The sequence below is a fragment of the Lissotriton vulgaris genome, chromosome 4_1, assembly GCF_964263255.1.
Source record: "Lissotriton vulgaris chromosome 4_1, aLisVul1.2, whole genome shotgun sequence".
Taxonomy (NCBI): Eukaryota; Metazoa; Chordata; class Amphibia; order Caudata; family Salamandridae; genus Lissotriton; species Lissotriton vulgaris.
The window spans coordinates 661904287-661921122 of NC_141691.1; the positions used below are offsets into that span (position 1 = coordinate 661904287).

The 16836-nt window shown below is 43.1% G+C and overlaps 1 protein-coding gene across 1 annotated transcript in view; it reads right to left on the reverse strand.

Annotated features, from left to right (window-relative positions):
• The window catches only part of LOC147722400 (leucine zipper transcription factor-like protein 1), a 353962-nt gene that overhangs the window by 217079 nt on the left and 120047 nt on the right, over window positions 1-16836 (reverse strand). The window contains exon 6 of the mRNA XM_086964922.1: window positions 2907-2972. Within this exon, the coding sequence (XP_086821048.1) occupies window positions 2907-2972 (66 nt within the window). The remainder of the gene's footprint in view (window positions 1-2906; window positions 2973-16836) is intronic.

Sequence of the window (16836 nt, forward strand, 5' to 3'; positions counted from 1 at the left end):
GTGACACGCCTGGGGAGGAAATCCCGGTTGCTAGGCAACGCTGACACGGCCTCCTCGCGGGTAATACCAGTCTCATTGCAGACTCGCGGCCAGCGGTGGTGATAAAGGCCAGGCAGTGCTTTTTCCTCACGGCGCTTTTAAGTCACGACGTGTTCAGGGCCCCGGGCGGCTGCGGTGATTCCTGGCACACAGCGCTTCTGCCACAGCACTTGCAGAGGCAGTTTGTAGTTGGGTACAGTTTACAATGCAATTAGAAGCCCGGGCCGGCAGTGGTGTTCTTTGGCCAAACAGCGCTTCTAGCTCACAGCGCTTTCCTGCCACAGTGTCCTCACAGCTCGATCAGGTCCCAGGGCAGCGGCTGTGATTTTGCATAAACATCGCTTCTAGCTCACAGCGCTTTCTGGCGAGGTTTACTGCTCCAGGGCTTCCCAGCAGGGCAGTATAGGAGAAAAGTTCCAAATTAGGTGCAGAGGCATGTGCCCAGGGCAGCAGGGATGGTTTTGAAAGGTCACAGGCACAGCGTTGCAGGGAGCAAGTCCTGAAAAGGCGCTATGGTTTCAAAAGGCAGTCCTTTAAGATGTTATGAAGACACACTGGAGAGGTTATATTGCTGGTTGCCCTCAGGCAGGGCAAGATCAGCAGGCAGGCAGGGCAACTCAACTAACTTGGGGAAGCAGTTCCTGGGAGCAGTCAGCCTCAGCAGTGTAGCAGTCCTCCTAGCACAGTAGTCTTCACTCCAGTAGAGAGTCTTCCTGGTCCAGTAGTGTAACAGGGATATGTGGCCAGAACCCCCGATTATACCCTAAAGTCAGGTGACAGGGAGGGGCGGCACTTTCTGGAAGAGTCTAGGGGGTTGGATACCTCTGGAAAAATCCAGGAGGCTCTGGGGTGTTCCCTTCCCTAGCTGTCTGTCAACAGGGACAAAAGGCTACAGTTGCAAAAAGTCCCAGACTATGCAGACTACCAGTATGTAAATGAAGAGTAGGCCTCACTGCAGTAGCAGGGCCTATGGCTGATACAGTAGGGTCACCATGATTTTAAAGGAGATCACCTGCACCTCAGCGCTGTTTTGCAGTGGTGAGGGGCCCAGAGTCCTAAGTCCAACAAAAATGTGGTGTCCAGTAGGAGGCAAAGAGGGCAAAACAATGTAGGGGAAGACCACCCTAGGGCTGACAGGCCTAACACTCTCCCTTTATCTTAGTAATTGGCAGTCATTTTTGTATATTTTTTCTTGAAAACAAGAAATTGGTTTTAGTTTATTAGTTACAGGCTAATTTACACAAGCAAACCAAGGTATATCCTAGAAACATTTAAAATCTGATGAGTTCCCTCAGAACAGGAAATCACAGATTAGAAACCGGTTGAAAAAGGAATAATTTCCTGGTTAAAATGAATTTACACAAACCTCTGGGTGTAACAAAGAAACCCTTTTCAGCATGTGTCTTTTGAGGCACAAGTTAGAGTTTACTAATTCTCTTTGAACACGTTTCTGCAGCTACGGTCTTTTTCCATATTAAAAGGCGCCGGTCACAAGAAGTCGCATGTTCATGTTATTTCTGTATTGAAAGGGGAGGAACCAAGTTCAGATCACCACTAACATGGTGGACCTCCACTAGGTAGGTGTATATGCAGACTCTGTAAAATGTCACTCTTAAAGCTGTATAACGATGTACAAAGGCTTTAGTTAAACAAAAATGTATAACAATTTTTTTTAAAACAACTTATTGTTTAGGAGAGACAGTATTTCTAGTGTGGTAAGATAGGGAAAAAGCTGACAGACATTGTTTTCACAGGGAAAGTATCTGGAAGAAAAAAGTACATCCCTGTTTGAAATAGGAAGAAAATATTCTTAGAACTGATAATGTTATCCAGAAAGCTGAACTTTCTACAGTTACTAGAACAGTTAAGGATGTTATGTCAGCATCGAAACCTATGTGGTGCTGGCTGCGGCAGCTCTGACTTACCTTGCATCCAGTGACACCATTTCTTCCGAGGCAGCGCTGTTCCTGAATGATTGGAAATGAGCAGACGCTGCCTGGGTTACGGGATGGGAAGGTTCCTTATTGTTGGGGAAATCTGGCACTTGCAAGATATTAAAGAAGGTTTTGGCTGTTTGCTAGAAGGTTCACGTTTCTTTATTTTTTCCAGCATTCTTCTTAATGTTATATACCAGTTTCCATGGGTATAAAGAGGCTGTAATGCTATGGTCACTGCATCGCAATGTAGTTGAAGTTTCTTTGCCGGTATTGGACCAGTCCTTGCTCCAGACAATCCTAGTGCTACAGTCCTATTTCTTATAAGTCTGCAGGGCTGGTCTTCCTAGAACCAGTTCTTACTTCAGTTTTCCATTGAAAGGAATATTCTTTATGCCAAAGGCGTTTTCCTCCTAAATACAGTTTAGCTAGTGTCTCGAACACATGGGGTCTCTTAACATGTCATAGTGTGGCATCAGAGTGGGAGCTGAAGGACATAGCTCTTTCCTTTGAGGTGCAAGAATCAAGTTACCCGAAAGGTCATTGCATTCAGCCCTTGACAAAGGGCAACAACAAGAAAATTGGAAAAAGGGTTAATGTAAGCAAAAGTATAAGAAAAGCAAAATGTTTTAAAGCTATCTACATAATACTCAAATGCCCTCTCATTTGGCCTATCAAATTACAAGTGGTTGCATTTCAGACAGAATTACGAATAATTACTAAATTAAGTGCACAAGGGTATAGCAATGCAGCTACAAGACGTATGCTTTTCAGAAAACCAGCAGTGACTCAGAAGAGATTTACCTAGCTTGCTAATACTGTGATTTAATAACGCAGGCTTATTTTGCAGGTGCAATGGTGCTGTATAACAAATACGCTGAGGTGCAAGGCAGGCCATCACATACAGTAAATCTAGCAATTAAAGAAAATTACCTGTGTTTCTATAGTCTTCAGTCTTGATTTCAACTTTTCATTTTCCTCATTAAGTCTTGCAATTTCCTTTCAAAAAAGAAAAAAACAATGATAAAAGCTTATACTTTACCATGATTAAATGAACACAACTAATTCAACATCTATTTACAAAGCCCATTTCTAGAATACCAAGAAGATATTTTACAGAACAAATTACATAAACTGTACATACATCTGAATAGGAGTCATATGGCATGTTCAGGTTACCACCCTATTATTACTCTTGTTGTCTACAGGAAGGTATATCTCTATCACAATACATTACCTCTTATACTTTACGCAATGAATTATAATTATCCCTAAAGTGCATTCTTTGTAGTCCACAGTATCAATTAGTCAGCAGGAATGCACACCAAAAAAGGGAGCAGAAATGAGGGCATGGTGAACCCTCATTCATATACAAGATTTGAGTATATACACCTCCTATCATCTATTTCTTTCTCTCTTTCTCTAATTAGATATATATATATATATATATATATATATACATATATATATCACTTAAAAACCCATAGGTTTCAGGGCTTATATAGTTAGGAATTAGCATTTTAAAAAACCATTGAAATTGCTCCTATATAGTTAGTTGTACTAACAATATTTCGCGCACCCGCAATCCACTGCTGATGATGTCACATATTACATCATTCATGACATGGTCAGTGACATCACTGATGACATCACTGATGACATCTCAAATGACATCACTGATGACATCACTGATGACATCCCATTTGACATCACTGATGACATCACTGATGACATCATCCAGTGACTGTGTTTCTGTAAAGTTTAAATATGTTTTACATATTGAAGAATGAGTGGATGTATAAGTGTCTGGATGAAGGATTTAGTAGGTGCGTGACTGACTGTATGAGTGAGTGATTAAATGCGTCTTACTAAATGCATGGGTTACTGACTAAACTGTCTGAATGTGTGCATCAGTATGTCTGTTGTTGTGTAAGCTGCTGCATGTGTTGATCAGTGGCTATATGGGTTATTGATTGGTTGCCCAAGTATTTGAATGGGAGACTGAGTGTGTGTGTGGGTGGCTGGGAGGTGTGTGACTGTGCATAGATGTGTGAGCAGTTGATTCACTAGGTGTATGAGTTCAAGAGTGCATGTGGAAACAGCTATATGGGCGGTTGACTGTGTGCATAGGTGTGTTGGTGAGTGAATGGATATCTGAGTGCTACATGTGCAAGTAAGTACATATGTAAAACACAGTGCATGTGAGAGTTGGCATATATAAATGACTATACACGAGAGCCAGTGAATGGGTGAGTGGCTATATGGATCATTGTGCACTTGTATCAGTGATTGTATAAGAGAGTAAGTATGTGTTAGTATATGTTTGAATAAGTAAGGTGTTGTGTGTATAACTCTATAGTTGAGGAAATGGAAGTGTGATTGATTCTTTGCATGACTGACTAGGTGTGTGAGTAGCTCCATGGATGAGTGGCAGTGTGAGAGTGTCTGTATCGGTGTATGAGTGCATATGATAGTGTTGTATTGATGAGTGACTGTATGTATGAGTGATTCTATGGGTGAATGAGTGAATGTGTGTGTAGACCTAGGAATGAGTGAGTGCGTATGTAGTAACTGGTATTGGTGTGTCAATGGTTTCAAGAATGGTAGTCTGTATTTAACACTGGGTGTATCAAAGGTTATATTAGAGTGTGAGGAGGTGCATCGTATTATCACATGAATGATATCATCAGTGATGTGATCAGTGATGTCAAATGAGATGTCATCAGTGATGTCATTTGAGATGTCATCAGTGATGTCATCAGTGATGTCACTGGCCATGTCATGAATGATGTAATATGTGACATCATCAGCAGTGGATTGCGGGTGCGCGAAATATAGTTAGTACAACTAACTATATAGGAGCAATTTCAATGGTTTTTTAAATGCTAATTCCTAACTATATTAGGCCTGAAACCTATGGTTTTTTAAGTGAATTTGCAAGGCTTTTTAAATGCTAATTCCTAACTATATAAGTCTTGAAACCTATGGTTTTTTTAAGTGAATTTGCAAGGTTTTTTTAAATGCTAATTCCTAATTATATAAGGCTTGAAACCTATGTTTTTTTCAGTGAATTTGCAAGGTTTTTTAAATGCTAATTCCTAACTATATCAGGCGTGAAACCTATATTTTTTTTCAATAAATTTCAAAGGTTTTGTAAATGCTAATTCTATTAGCGGATAACGTTTATATATGTTATTATCCTTCTGGGACCACCTGAGCAGCCATCTTGTTTCTCAGGAGAAGTGAGGCACAAGAGAGCACAAAACAAGAGTGGAAAACGCGAAAAGGGGGCAGGGTTGAGACCACCTGACCCCCTAGCCCTTCTCAGGGGGTCCCAGAAGGACCACAGGGGCAAAAAAAAGTATTTTTTTTTTTAAATCGCGGGGTACGCACACGGAACGCGTACCCCGTGATTTTCTTTTTTTTTTTGCCCTTGGGGTCCTTTTGGGACCCCCTGAGAAGGGCTAGAGGGTTGGGGGGTCTCTACCCTGCCCCCTTTTCATGTTTTCCACTCTTGTTTTGGGCTCTCTTGTGCCTCAGTTCTCCTGAAAAACAAGATGGTGGCCAACACTTCCTGGTTTGGACAGTTTGGAATGTTGACAGTTGACTGCCAGCCAATCAGAAACTCGCTCGCGCACGTAATGGTACGTGCACGTACGCGTACGGTGCGCGTACGGTGAGCGCATATAGATATATAATTTGATCAAATTCAATTTTCTCAACAACTACTGGAGGGATTTTCACCAAATATAGAAAAGTCGCTTCTGCATACCTGTCCCTACCATTTTGCCAAGTTTGGTGTAATTCCGTTCAGCCGTTCGGGCTGTAGCCGTGTCTAAGGTCCCATAGAAAATGCCATTTGAAAAATGTCGAATTCAATTTTCTCAAGAACTACTGGAGGGATTTTCACCAAACATAGCAAAGGCACATCTGCATACCAGGTCCTACCATTTTGCCAAGTTTGGTGTAATTCCATTCAGCCGTTCGGGCTTTAGTCGTGTCTAAAGGTCCCTATGGAAATTAACATGGGGAAATGCGTTTTGGGACCCCCCCCTTCGGCCCCCGCTTGACGAATCCCCACGAAACTTTCAGGGAAGGAGTGGAGCGGAGCTGGCCAAAATTCTGGAAAATTACACACAGATTCCTCAATCGGCGCCAAAGTGATTCCCAATAGAATGTTGAGCGCACATAGATATATAATTTGCTCAAATTCATTTTCTCAACAACTACTGGAGGAATGTTTACCAAATATAGAAAAGGCACTACTGCATACCTGTCTCTACCATTTTGCCAAGTTTGGTGTAATTCCGTTCAGCCGTTCGGGCTGTAGTCATGTCTAAAGGTCCCATAGAAAATGCCATTTGAAAAATTTCAAATTCAATTTTCTCAAGAACTACTCGAGGGATTTACACCAAACATACGAAAGGCACTGCTGCATATACCAGTCCCTACCATTTTGCCAAATCTGGTATAATTCCCTTCAGCCGTTCGAGCTGTAGCCTTGTCAGAATGTCCCTATGGAAATTAACATGGAGAAAACACATTTTGGGACCCCCCTTTTTTTCGGCCCCCGCTTGAGGAATCCCCCCGAAACTTTCAGGGAAGGAGCGGAGCGCAGCGAGGCAAATTTAAGGAAAATTACAGGCAGATCCCTCAATCGGCGCCAAAGTTATTCTCAATAGAATGTTCGGAATTTCCTATGGTAACTAGGTCCTAACTATGTATACCTACTGGCAGTGCTTTTTTGCAGAATTTTCAGCAAGGAGAAACTTTTGGTGATTAAAATTCGGGGGCATGACTCGCCCACCTTATCGAGATGGAACAAAAGATTTACCTGAAAACAGTGAAAGGCGAGCAAGGGAGTTTGAGAAGGGTATTCCACCACTTCTTGATGACATCGGAGACAGGAGCTCTTGTGGACTTTCACTATCTGTGGCAGTGCTGAATCAAGAGTAACTTGGGAGCACGCATATGGAACAGTGTGCAATAGCAGGCAACAAGCCAACAAAGTATTTCACATTGCACAGCATTGCACCCTGAACTGACGTGAATTTTCGTTTTCGGTGCATTATGGGTAAGGAAGGACTTTTGTATTTTAAGTTCAGAGGTATGCACCTTTAAATCTTGACCACTTGGCAATACAATCCACCCTCCAATAATTAAGGCTAATTAGCCGAAACGCGTCTGGAAGTGATTCTAACCTGCCGCCCTACGTCTAATAAAGAGCACTGCTGTCTCCGATGTCGAGTCTTGGCATTTCCTTGTGCTAGTGTACAGAAGCAGGTTGCTCCTTTTCCTGCGAGGCCGATACCGCCCTGTCAGGGTCGGGGCCCCTCAGCAAGGAGAAACTTTTGGTGATATATATATATATATATATATATGAAAATCAGAGTCCTGAATCACCATAGCCACGGCAATGAACAGGTACGGACCACAGCGTGGAGATTTCAACAGTGCAGTGCTTTTTTGCAGAATTTTCAGCATGAAACAATATAACGGCAAAGTGCCCAGCATGATGCGTTTCGATCGTGTTAACACGGTCTTGATCACATGACCCGCTGGACCTGATACAACCCTTAAGTGGTGTCAAAATTAATTAGAATGACGAAGTTCAACCACACCCCTAAGCAATAGAGCTAAAAAAAACATACTGGGCAGGCACTCAATTTAAAACAAAACCAGTACTACAATTGTTAAAGGAAAGAAATATGTCACTTACCTGTAACTGCAGTTATCCAGTATTGGTATCTTTCATAGATTCACTTGCCTGAATCATTCCGTCGTCAGGTGTCCCATTAGACATACTAATGAAAGGCCTTTGGCCTATTACTCTATAACATATCCATGTTCTTTTGTAAAAAGGACCAAACTCTAGAGAAGAGCCAATCAGCTATCACCACCCTCTGGAAACTTCCTGGAAGGAGCTCTAGTCCCTCAGATTTTCGTAAGCACAGTGCTAAGTAGGTGTATTACTGAGAGAACTAGATGAGCCCTTCCAGGGGAGGTGGGTGGGTTGTATTTGAATCTATGAAAGATACCAATACTGGATAACTGCAGTTACAGGTAAGTGACATATTTCTTATCCAGTATTAGGGTATCTTTCATAGATTCACAGGCCTGAATCAGAGTAGTAAGCAATAATAAGCACATTTCGGATGGTACAGCATATACGAATTCACCAGATATAACATATCAATGTGAAACATATAAAGTACCAAATTGCAACCAAAGAAACCATTAAGGAAAATAATAGAGAAATGTGCGTATAAAAGAAAGGATGGCGGGATGAAAAGGAAGGCTCACCTCTATCGAAATAGATGACGTAGTACTGCCTGTCCCACTGCAGCATCCTTCATGAGTTTCGTATCCAAGCAGGAATGCTTGGTAACTGTATGAGGTGTCTTCCAAGTTGCCGCTTTGCAAATGTCTGTGATAGGCACACCTGCAAAGAGTGCCATGGAGGTAGACATAGCCCTAGTGGAATGGGCTCAGACCTTGGAACGTAGGGGCTGCCCCACTTGCTGGTGACAGAAAGTAATAGCTGCAGAGATCCAGCGATAGATACTTTGTTTAGTGAGTGAAAGACCTTTTCTAAATTGACTGTAAGCCACAAAGAGTTGGTTGGACTTGCGGAAGGTCTTCGTCTTGTCAATGTAAAACTTTAGGCAGCGTTTAAGATCCAGAGAATGCAGAGTTCTTTCTGCCATCGTGTGAGGATTTGGAAAAAAGGTACATAAGACTATAGGTTCATTGAGATGGAAGTCTGACGGGACCTTAGGCACAAAGGTAGGATTTGTTCGTAGTATAACCCTATCGTGTTTGAACTGAAGGAACAGGTCTTGAATTGAAAATCCATGAAGCTCACTTACTCGCCTCGTCGAGGTAAGGGCTAGAAGGAGCGCCGTTTTCCGGGAAAGATACTTAAGATCAGCTCTGTGTATCGGCTCAAAGGGATGTTTCATAAGCTGAGCAAGAACTGTGTTGAGATGCCAAGTGGGAGGTAAAGTCTTTACAAGAGGAAATGTCCTGAACAGGCCTTTAATAAATTGTTTGATCAACCTGCTAGACCAAAGAGAAGGGCCTGCAGAAGATCTTCTGAAACTGGATATTGCTGCCAAGTGAACTTTAATGGAAGCAAGAGCAAGACCTGAATTCGCCAGATGAAGAAGGTAAGGCAATATTTGTTCTGGAGAAGATGAGAGAGGGTGTATCTTCTTTGACTTGCACCAGATGCAGAACCTCTTCCATTTTAAGGAGTATGTTTTGCTAGTACTGTCCGCTAGAGCCCGAGGCAGAACTGCTCTACAGTCCATAGGCATGTCTAGGCCTTGGAATTCCCTGAACTCAGGAGTCAAGCGGATAATCTGAGAGATGCTGAATCTGGATGTTGGACTTGTTGGTGGTTCATTGTGAGAAGAGAGGGAAACGGTTTCAACTGGATCTGCAGTTCCAGGGAAGAGAAATGTGAAGGAGCAACTAGTTCTAGATTTTTTGCGACTCGTGAGAGAGTGTTAGAGAGAGAGTTCCCCCTTACTTGTTTAGATAGTGCATCATCGTGGTATTGTCCGTCCGCACGAGCACTAGAGAATTTCTGATCCTTGGCAGGAATGCCAGAAGAGCGAGATACAGGCCGATAAAGGTGGAGCAGTTGTTATTTGGCCAATGGACAAGTATTTAGCTGAAGCGTCAACACAAGTTAATAACCAAATGTGGTATAGACAGCTACAAGAAGATCCCACAAAGGAGATACAAGGCATTATAGCTTCAATCATTAAACAAGGCAGAGAAAGCGGCTTTGTAGGACCTAAGGCGGGCGAGTTCTTGGTGAAGAAATTCCCGAGGACCCCCCTCCTTTATTTCCTCCCTAAAATCCACAAAAATCTGAACGAGCCCCCGGGACGACCAATCGTCTCCGGGTGTGACTCGTGTTTAGAACCAGTAGCGAAATATGTTGACTTCTTTTTAAAACCCTTTGTGAGCAAAGTCAAGTCATATCTGAGAGATACTGTCGTTTTTTTAAAATAAGGTGAAGGGTACTCAGTTTGATCCTTCAAATCATTTGATGGTAACTATGGACGTTACGTCTTTATATACCCAGATTCCCCAGGAAGAGGCAGTAGAAATCATGGAACTCTACCTTGAAGCTCGAGAAAGACCGCATAGAGTCCCCACTCAATTCATCCTCAAACTAGCAGAAGTTGCTTTGAGAAAGAACTACTTCAGATTCAGTGACCAGTTCTTTATGCAGACAAAAGGGACAGCCATAGGATGTCCTTATGCCCCAGAGATGGCCGTACTGTTTATGGCCGAGTATGAGAGAAAATTTGTGGACAATAATAATCCACATATGGGGCACATAATTCAGTGGTTACGCTACATCGACGACGTGTGGCTCCTGTGGCAGGGGAGCCACACAGAGTTGATGCAGTTCCATGAGTGGCTCAATTCAAAACATCCAGATATAACATTTTCCATCGAGTCAAACAGTACGAGAATGACATTTCTAGATGTTCAAATTACATGTGTTGAGGGCTGCTTGCAATCATCACTATATAAAAAGAAAACCGACAAAAACACAATGCTACATCATCGTAGTGCACATCCCAGGAGCCTAAAGGCCAATTTGCCATATGGCCAGCTACTCCGAATTAGGAGGAATTGTACGCAGATAGGAGACTATGACCATTACGCAGAAACATTCTGTGAGGAAATTAAGGATAGAGGCTATCCACGGAAAATGCTGAAGCATTCCTACAAGAGGGCCCGTTTTACTCCACGGGAGTGTCTATTGGAAGTAAAAGAGAAACAAGAACTTAACAGATTAGTCTGTGTGACTACATACGGTCCTGACACTCATAAGATCAGACAAATGGTCTTAAAACATTGGCACCTTCTTGAGAACCTAGAATGCCCATTTCCCCGCCCACTGTTTGCCTACAAGAAAAACAGAAGCATTGCCAAAACATAGTACGTGCAGAAATAAATTTGCCCAAACCGAAGAGCGATTTATTATCGCAATGGGTTTGAAGCCCATTGAAGGACACCACAAGTGTGGCAATTGTGTGTCCTGTGCCAACACGATTGAGGGAATAGAATTCCAACATGCCAGCATTAAATGGAAACATGTGGGATTCTCAAATTGTCGGACACGCAATGTCGTGTATGTTGTAATGTGCCCGTGCTCAAAAATTTACATCGGTAAAACTAACCAACAAGTTAATGCACGAATAACACAGCATAGGTCTTGTATTAAAAATAAAGTGACATCAGCCCCTATGGTTGAACACTTCATTGACAAACAACATGGGGAAAATGATTTTAGATGGTCGGTCCTTTACAATGCCAATCAGTTAAAATGCTCCATTGACACAGAGAGGTTGCTTTTGCATAAAGAAGCATATTTGATCCTAAAATTTAACAGTGCTCTAACAGGAATAATCACACTGTCTGAAGTTTCGCGACTTTAATGAGAATAATGTTCAGTTTGAACTACTAATGCAGTGATGACATGCAATCAAAAATGGCAGCCATAACATTAAAAACCGAAAAGAGTGTTTTTTAACCGGAAAGTTTGCAAAATAGAAAATTCAAACATAAGCAGACTTTTATGTTTAAATATGGCCGTCGGGCTAGCTGACTCACAGGCTCGAAAATAAAAATTGCACGTTTAAAGATGGCCGCCATTTATCAAACAATGTCAAACACATAAATAACACACTGAAAGATGGCTGCGGTGTCAAAGGATTAATCGGATCAAGAATCGGCACACAAGAGAAACAGGTACACACGCGGGACAACAGTAGGCAAATTGCGACCAACTAAATAGATTGTTAAAACTAGATTTGGCTTCTGTGTACACACAGGAGACTGCTAGAGACGATGAATGGAAAGTGAGGAAGCAGAATAAGCATCTTACAGACGAGCAAAGCGCTCAGCGCGGGACAGCGCAAGAAGGAAAGCAGGTATGCCCTTTCGCAGGTTAACAAATGTGAGTAGGAAAGCAAGGAGATTGACACTTGGGTGACGAAATTTTTAATAACTTGCAGGAGAAATACAGTTAAACTCCCATAAGGCGAGACGTTCAGCACACCGCGCATGAATGCGCCGAGTTGAGAGCAGGTATGTTTTTGTACAAACTGTCAGAAGAACATTAGAAGGAAAACAATAAAATGGAGGGTAACAAACATTAAATCATGGCATTTTATATTGATTACAGCCATCGAATATACCACGGAAGAGATTAAAAAGTGATAAGGGTGCCTACACGAAGATAAATATCTGTGAAGGTAGGCGTTCGCAATGCTTTTGCAAACGAGTTCCTGAGCTTACAAAGAAAATGTAAACAAAAGTCCTTATATATATAACTTACATTGTAGATAAAGAAACAGACGAGGTACCAAGTGAATTGTAGAGCAGACGACCGGCAGAACTCTGGAATTCAGGTACAAGTAGTGCCACATGCGAATGGAGGAGCAATTAGGGAAAACAGCAGATAAATATAACTAAAATAGAATTCTCTTTTTTTGTTTTACATATACTCTGTAGATACACAAAAGAGACAGAGCCCTGATGAGAACCCACAAAGTGATGAACTGGGTTTGAAACGCGTCGGCATTTAAAACAGGAATGCATTAAACTGCAGCATATCAAATGATATTTAAATACTGTAATTGCTGTATATTGAACAACAAGTACTCAAATGTCTACTTTGTCCTTTGGTTTTAAATCAGAATCAGATACCATTGTGTGAATACAAATGTATTGTTGATAAAAATCGATATGAAATACACAGTGTATATATATATGTAATGTGGAATGTAATTGTCCGTATAGTGAATTTATGTTGAAAGTGTTAAATATGTTTATGTGTTTTTTTCAAACAAGAAATATCTAAAAATAATGAAGTAAAAAGGTATTAAGTAGATAAACAGATCACAGAGTAATTGGGGTTTGTTTCCCTCAATTGTGAGAAGAAAAGAAACGTGAGGCTGGCAATCTCTTTTGTGTACAAGAAGAGCGAGATAGACAGCTCGCAGCTCGAGGAGATTTATGTGGAGTTTTCTTTTGGAAGGGGACCACTTTCCGCTGATCTGTAGTTCTTGGAGGAAAGCTCCCCAACCTTCCAGGGACGCATCTGTTGTGATGGTATGCGGCGAAGCTGGAAGCAAGAAAGGAAAGCCTTGAGAAAGGTTCTGAGGACAAATCCACCACCTTAGAGCCTTGACCATTTGAGGGGTCACACGGATGACATCGTCGAATGACCCTGTACATTGGATCCATTGAGCCGATAGCGCCTCTTGAAGAGGTCGCATGTGAAGACGACACAGTGGAACTAGTAGAATGCATTAAGACATCATCCAGAGCAGGGATTTGAAAAGGAGCACTGTTAAAGACTTTTTGGATCGTATGCGAATTGCCAAGGAAAGAAGCTTGTCTTTTCGCTCCTGTGATGGAAACTCTTTCTTCTGGATCGTATCGAGAGAAGCACCCAGGAAAGTTATACGATAGGAAGGCCGGAGGACAGACTTGTCCAGATTGAGAGTGAGCCCCAAACGATTGAAAAACTGTAGACAGGCTTCGGAAGACCTGGACGTGCTTTCTAGAGAGGGTGCTTTGACAAGTCAGTCGTCCAGATATGGAAAGACCTGATGGTGTTGTTGTCTGAGATATGCGGCTACCGGAGAGAGGCATTTTATAAAAATGTGTGGCGCCGATTCGAGTCCCAGCGGTAGGACATGGAATTGGAAGTGTCTGCCCGCTACTGCACTTCTCAGAAATTTCTTGTGATTCCGGTGGATGGGAATGTGAAAATAGGCATCCTGAAAATCCAGAGACACCATGTAGTCGTCCGCATTGAAAAGTTGTAGTACCTCCTAGATGGTAACCATACGAAACGACTGCTTTTTTAAGAATTTGTTGAGGCTTCTCAAGTCTAAGATTGGTCTCCATTTCTTCTCCTTTTTGCGTACTAGGAAAAAATGGGAGTAAAATCCTTTCCCCCATTGACAAAGAGTAACCCTTTCCATAGCTCTCCTCTGGAGCATAAGTGAAATCTCCCGGAGTAGAATATGTAGATTTTTGTGAAGCATAGGTCAGGGAGGGGTTTGGGGAGGAATTTGAGTGAACTCTAGTGAATGACAGAATTGAACTAGTTGCAGAACCCAACGGTCCGTTGTTATTTGTTTCCAATTTTGTAGGAAATGGGAAATTCTTCCTCGAACTGTTGAGGGTGGAGATGAAATGGAGACCGGCGGTAGTGAAAGGTCATTGTCGCCGAGCAGCGTCCTTCTGTCGACCTCCTTTGCCACGAAAGGAGGATTTAGTATAGGATGGTTGGTGCTGCTGATGCTGCTGGTATTGTGTCCGATACTGCTGATTAGAAGAGTAGGAAGATCGGCTTTGGTAATCACCCCTTGTAGAGGACTGTCCTCTTCCTCTTGAGCCACGAAAAGGTGGATTCTTGAATTGAAGGGTACCCAAAGCTCTTGCCTTGTCGGTACCCTTTTTTATACCTTGAAGAGCCTTGTCAATGTGCGTTCCGAAAAGAATCTAGCCATCGTAGGGCATGTTCAACATTTTTGGTTGCACGTCTGGTCGGAATGAAGTTGCCTTAAACCAACCTTGGCGTCATAGTATAGCTGCGCCAGCCAGTTGGGGAAATCCAGTAGAGGCGATATCCATCTCGCAATCTATTATCTCGGATGCAGAACATTCGCCCTCAAGCAGGATCTTTTTTGCTTCTTCTTTTGAATCATCTGGCAAGGCCGCAAGATACAGATCAATGTCAGCCCACATCTGCCCGTTATACCGACCTAACAGTGCCAAGGAATTGGATGCACGCACTGTTAAAGCCGACATTGACGAGAAATGTTTTCCAATATTATCAAGCCGCCGACCTTCTTTGTCCGGAAGAGCGGCTAGTGGAGCAGAAGGATTTTTTGATTTTCGTTGAGCAGCCTGTGTGTGTCTGGTTTGGGATGCCCTGTTAGGCAAGCTGGAGCAGTATCTGGAGCTCTGTATTTTTTATCCAGACAAGGCAATACTGGGGGCACCGAGGAAGGGTTATGCATTATTTTAACACCCTGATCCCATATGTAATCTATAGGAGGTATAGATCCGACAGATTTTTTAAAAGGCTCCTTAAAATCGTAAAGGCAGCAATCTTGCTGCTGTGATGGCATAGGTATATGGAAACGTTGCATCGCTCTTTCCACTATGAAATCCCCCAATGCCTTCAGGAGGCGAGTCAGCCTGAGTAGGCACGGGAGATGCAGGACAGGGGATTACATAATCGTCCCACTCATCATGAGTAGACTGGAAATCATGAGGTTCCCCTTCCTCATGTGGATCCTCCTCCTCATCGTTCGTGGAAGGTGGACAGTGGTGAAATGACAGGCCCAGGCTGTAGATTTAAAGGTGGAATCTGCGGTCTTGGCGGTGGAGATACAGCTGGAGGTGGAGACTTTGCAGAAGTTGGGAAGCTCTTATAGTACATAATGAGGAATTGTAGGTCGGAAACCAAAGATGCCGGTAGACAAACCATGGGAGGTGGAGGCAGATGGTATTCTTCAGGATAAACTGTCTGATTCTCCTGTTCCTGTTCCTCATTGTCCGAACTGTCTTCATACTTTACGTTAAGTTTGGATGGGCTTGTCGCTGTCCTTAATATACTGCCCTCGTCAGAATCTTCTTCCTCCAAGATGTCAGCTGGAGGCAATGGCTGGACCCTACTAGGGGAAGTCAGGGCCGGAGTCAACGTACGTTTCGTGATTTTGAGATGGACGTATGTACTTTTCAGACTGGAATCCGTCGTCGACGACGAGCCTGTCAACGGTGTAGTCGGCGGCGGTGAAGCGCCGATGGGCACCATGGTTGATGGAGTTCCCGTTGACTGTGTTGTCGCCGTCAATGGAGTTTTTGACGACGATGGAGTGGATGTCGACGGCACGGTCTTCGTCGACGGTGCCGTCGTCGACACAGTCATCGGCTATCGTAGCGTCGACTGTGGTTTGGACGTCGACAATGATTTCTTTATCTTTTTTTTTATATGTTTGTCATTTTCAAAGCAATAATAACAAAGTAAGGCAGTAGTCTAGATACACAAAGATAGAAAGAGAATTGGCATAATCCCGTACACATCATTCAGCTGTAGAAGAACTAACAATGCAAGCATACAATGCTAGGCAAACAAGGCATGTGGTGACCTTAACCCTAGGCTCCGAAAAACCTTCACTGGTAAAGTGTAACAGGCCCCATGCTTATCCCTCTGCTGCCCAGGAGTATTGTCCGGCAAGAGGATACAACAGTAAAGGACGGTATATGAGTAGGGAGGTGTTTATGTCTGATCGTCACGGTGCTCATCGCCAGTAGCAGGCGACAATCGTGGGGTGGTGTCTGCACAGTCCAGTGTCGTGCATATGGGTCCCCGGGTCATGAAAAGGGACCAAAAATGTTAGGGCATGTTGCGTGGGGGCAGTAGTTTGCTGTATGTTTCTGTTTGGGTGCAACAGTACATCATCTCTCTAGTCCACTGTGTCAGTGTAGGTATCGGGCCGCGTAGCCAGCATAGGGCAATGCATCTTTTGGCTAAGAGGAAAGCAATGTCCACTAGTCACCTATGTTCTGTGGGGAGCGGTTTAGAATAACCTAGTATAGCCAGTAGCGGGTCGGGAGTGAACGTTAAATCAGTGATGCGGTTAACCTCAGCGTAGACCTTAGACCAGAAGGCAGCAATCCCCGTGCAATCCCATGCCACGTGGAAAAAGTCCGCCACCAGCGTCCCACATCTCTCACACTGGGGGCTCTCACGGAGACCGTAGCGATGTAGGCGTTCTGGCGTATAGTACACCCTATTCAAAAACTT